Source organism: Equus asinus, chromosome 18 (genome assembly GCF_041296235.1).
Source record: "Equus asinus isolate D_3611 breed Donkey chromosome 18, EquAss-T2T_v2, whole genome shotgun sequence".
NCBI classification, from domain to species: Eukaryota; Metazoa; Chordata; class Mammalia; order Perissodactyla; family Equidae; genus Equus; species Equus asinus.
The window spans coordinates 31,437,633-31,442,238 of NC_091807.1; the positions used below are offsets into that span (position 1 = coordinate 31,437,633).

The 4,606-nt window shown below is 44.0% G+C and overlaps 1 protein-coding gene across 1 annotated transcript; it reads right to left on the reverse strand.

Annotated features, from left to right (window-relative positions):
• Nucleotides 1–2,461: 2,461 nt before the first annotated feature.
• Nucleotides 2,462–3,697, reverse strand: SMIM34 (small integral membrane protein 34). The gene is given in 2 exon segments (XM_044750899.2): nucleotides 2,462–3,604; nucleotides 3,607–3,697. Coding segments are annotated over 2 exon segments (519 nt in total). The 3' UTR covers nucleotides 2,462–3,176.
• Nucleotides 3,698–4,606: the final 909 nt, after the last annotated feature.

Below are 4,606 nucleotides of genomic sequence, written 5' to 3' on the forward strand. Positions count from 1 at the left end.
ATCCTGGTACCATCAGCCACAAGTCCCCAGAGGAGCCATTCCTGGAAACGGCCAACTGGATCCATTCTGCATTGATCTTAAATAATTTCCATTTCAGAGGAAGGCCTTATCTGACCTGATCCCCTAACCTTGGGGGAAACTTATAGGGACAAAGAAAGAAAAAGTGTCTGGAATGTTGGGAATCAGCTGCCTCTGTTCCTGTCTCCACCAGGGTTGGTGGAACAAGCAAATCTCTCCCCCACTCTATGAACTGAACACATGCTGTGCCCAGGCACCCTCCCCACCAGTCCCACTACATGGGGTTTGCCAAGACAGCGGTTAATTGCTCTGCACCTGAGCATATTAGATTTAAGGGATTTTGCATAAACTATCCATATAACTTGAGATTGCTTCCCACGCGTCTTGCTTAAAATGGAGACTATGCAGATGCAGTTCCCATCCAAGAACACATCTGCCAGGCAAACTCTCAAACTAGCTCCCCAGAAGGTGGGGGAAGTTGGATCAAGCAACAGTTAGGTGACTTGGAAAAATGCCCTTGGATCTCATGTAACTGTCTGGGTGTCAATGGGAAGACAGTGGCTTTTGCTCCTTAGGAAAGACCTTTGGAGTTAGGCCTTGACCACGTGTCTAACATGACAAGCCCTCCTTGGGGTTTCCATAGCAGTTTATTGACAGAGTCAGGGCTTGGGGATTAAAGAGAACAGATTTCGTTGAATGCTTTTTGAGAGGTCAAGCAACAAGAAATCTCATAAGTGATCACTGAGCTGACATAAGAAGCATACGAAATCTATGTTTTCCCTATAAATACTAAAATACTATAAATATGAAAATCTTGATGAAAGAAATATCTCAACTTACCACATCACATAGCTTTTCTTTTCAAATTCCACTCCAGAGCCCATTTTCTTCAGGAAGTTATTTATCCAGTGGTATCATTTAGGATACTCTTGGTTGAGGGGGACAGAAAGCCTGCCTCCAATGGACTTAAGAAAGGGAATTTATTGGCTCACAAACTAAAACAATCCAGTGGTAAATTTAAGGCTGTAGGCACAGTTCGATCAGGACTTTAGTCTCTAAAATTTTCTCAGCTCCCCTCTCTGTGTTGGCCTTTGCCCTCAAATTGGCTTTTCTCATGGTGGCAACATGGTTCCGGCAATTCCAGATCTGTGTTTAACACCATCCAGAGCAAGAGAGTGCTTTCGTGTCCCAGAATTCCCCCTTAAAGTCTTCCAGGTCATTCCTATGGGGTGGGCTTACTTAGGTCATGGGTCTGTCTTGGAGCCGATCAGTGAAGCTGGGAGATGGAACACACTGATTGGAGTAACCTAGGTCTCTTATTTCAGCCCATGAACTGGGAGTAGTTCCAGCTTCCCTAGAGCCACATGGATCCCCAAATGTAAATTAGAGGCTGTTGGGTTAAAGAAGGTGGAAATGCACACTGGGAAAGCGACCAACAGGAGAGGATCATATCCTTAAATTCACTTAAGTTCTGGCCTTTCACTCCCATTTTAACACATTCTGCATTCTTACTCATTATGGATTACATTTTGTCTATCTTTGTGTCTTCTGTTTTGTCCTGCCCTTTAACCAACTCAAACATACGGAGAAAGCCCAGCCATAACCATATAAACAAACTAACACTTTGTTGGAGAACCCGTGAGATGATGATGTAGAAAATATGGAAACAAAGAAAAATACTTGGAAGTCTACCCCACCTTCCAAAAACAAAAGCTTGGGGATTAAGTTTGAACTTTATGAAATCACGGGGCTGGTGTAGACGACTGTCTGCAGGCAGGGAAAAAAATATTTCACTCGTAGGGAACATCCCCAAAAGCCAAACTGGTTGAACTTCACAGAAGTTGGTATAAGATTCAATTTTTCTCTTTGCTTGCTGAAAGCCACTTGTAGAAATTCAGCTAATCCCAATTGCTCTAAGTTAATCAGTCATCTATGCCAGATCTTATTTCTTTTTTTTTTAGGCAGAGACATGTATATGAGTAATAGATATTTGTAAAACATTTGAGCGAATCATACTGCGCCTAATGTAACAAACCTAAAAGTGGCTGTTCCGTCTAAACGTAAAACTTGAATCTCACGGACTTGATTCAGAGCACAGGTCATCACCTGTTATGCAGATGGGTTCTCCTGTAGGACAAGGGAAGACAGCCATTGCTTACAGACCAATTGCCAGTGGACTAGTTGTTTCCTGTTCCACAGTAGCGTTACCACCGCCACCAACATCAACCATTCCAACACCACCACTGTCAACATCAACCACCACCAACCATCAACTATCACCATCACCAACCATCAACATCAACCACCACCAACACCACCACCATCAATCACTACCAACCCCACCACCACTAGCACAACCCTCCCTACCATCACCACCAACCCCAATACGCCATCAGCGTCAATCATCATCACCTCCACCACAACAAGGCTTATATTTACATATTTATTTTACTTTTCAAAATATATTCATATGCATGATTTCATTAGCTCTTATCTACTTTGTAAGATTGGCAGAACTGGCATCATTATCCTCGCTTTGTCTGTGTGGAAACGAAGGTCCAGAGAGGTGAAGTGGTGTGCGCAAGGACACCAAAGTGGTTGACAATCAAACACAGACTAGAGATTGGTTCTTCTGACTGCAAAATGAACGCTTTTTTTCAGTCGACCCCATCCTCCCAATGAAAATGAAGAACTTCTGACTAAATTCTGATATTAACAACTTTGGTTCTATGCTCCAGTCAGAGTCTTTGAATGAAAGGTCATTTGAGACCATATATTGCAGCCCTCATGTGTTCCAGGTGAGCCACTAGCCACTCAAAGTTCATATGACCCCCTAGAAGTTCAGTTTTCATCCAGGGCATTTGACTCCAAACTCAGCCTTCTTTCCACGACAGGAGGCCACCTTCCCATATACCCCTCAGGAGTCTCCTATGTTCCTCTGGGAACACTGAGTGCCCCATGCCCTTCCCTGGAGCACAAGCTTTTCCAGTGAAGAATGAATATGACTGAAAGCTGCTGCCCCTGCTTTCTCTTCCCAAAGTGCCAGAAAGTCTGAGAAGGAAATGGGATGCTGGCTTTCAGTCACATCCCTATCAGCCAGAAGTGCCCACAGCTCAGAGATGCTCTTCCAGCCCCATTCAAGGACCTTGACTCCTCTCTCAATGTTCCCGATAAATCCAAAGCTGTTCCCCGGCAAGAAAGTTGGCCCCTGTAGAGGCCTGCCTGTCTTGACTTTCAGGGGTCCCTTGGAGTTCGGTTTGGGGCCCGCTATTTCCACGCTCTGGCCCCACGCTGGGCTGGCTGGGCGGCAGGACAGCTCTGTTGCTAATGGTCAGTGTGGAGCGTTTGGCCACCTTGCTCTGGAGCCCTTTCTTTTTGAGTTCAGAGGTCAAATTTGAGTAATGCATATCTTCCAAGCACTTATCATTCTTTCTGAGGATGTCGCTGGCCAACTGGAAGAGGAAAATCACTCCGTAGATGCCAATGATGGTGAGGATGTACCAGGCAGCGCTGGTCCCATCTGGAAGGTTCAGGGCCCTGGTGGAGTTGGTGCTGTTCCTCCCCTCCATGTGGGCCTTCAGCAGGTGCCCAGGACAGTGCTGGTCTGGGTCTGGATGGGGCCTCCCGGAGAGTCCACTTGATCACTGAGAAATAGAGAGGTCTGGATGAGACCCAGCATCCTGGGCTGAGGGCTGCCTGGCTCAGCCAATGCCAGCAGGGCCTCGCAATAGCAGGAAACGTGGGACTGCTTAAAGACACTTTCTCTATTGAATTGGCAGGAACCTAATAATATATATGTTGATAAATTCTTAAAAATCAAGAGTTCAAAACACCAAGCTCTTGAACAGGACATGCAACATCATAAATATGTCAATTGTCCCTAAAATAATCTATGTAACTAACAAAATTGCAATAAAAATAGAGTTGCTTTGTGAAATAGACAAATGATGCATATTGAAAAATCAACCATCAGATTAACTATGAAAACTCTGAAAAAAATAGTGATGAATGGAAATGAGCCAAGCCAAAGATTTAAAACTAGCCAGCTAGAAAAATAATTTACAGTTGTCGGAATAAATGAATGCCTTATTTGCCCACAGCCCACCTGTGGCTCATTGGACTTTGCAAAGGGTCTGGGGGCTCTTCAGAACCAGGTACAACTCTCCCTAAAAAGTCTCCCCATAAGACTGCAATAGCTAAAAGAGTGTGATGCTGCTGCATAGACAGGCAGACCAATGGAACAGAGGAAGACACCGTCGGAAAGCTAAGAATTGGAATTGGTGGATAAGAAAGAGGCATTTCTGCCCAGTAGGAAAAAGATGGATTATTCAATAAGTAACATTGGAGCCATATGCTGTTGGATTCACATCTCTCACTTTATGTCCCAAAACAGTCCAGATAAATCAAAGATTTTAACATAAAAAAATGAAACAATTTAAAGTACTAGAAAAAAGCATGGTAGATTTTTTTCTTTCACCACCTCGGAGTGGGACATCCCTTTCAAAGCATAAACAAAAATTGAGAGGGGGGCACAAAAAAAGAAGGAAGGAAGAAAGAAAAAAAGACAGAAAATGTTAAATTCAACTAC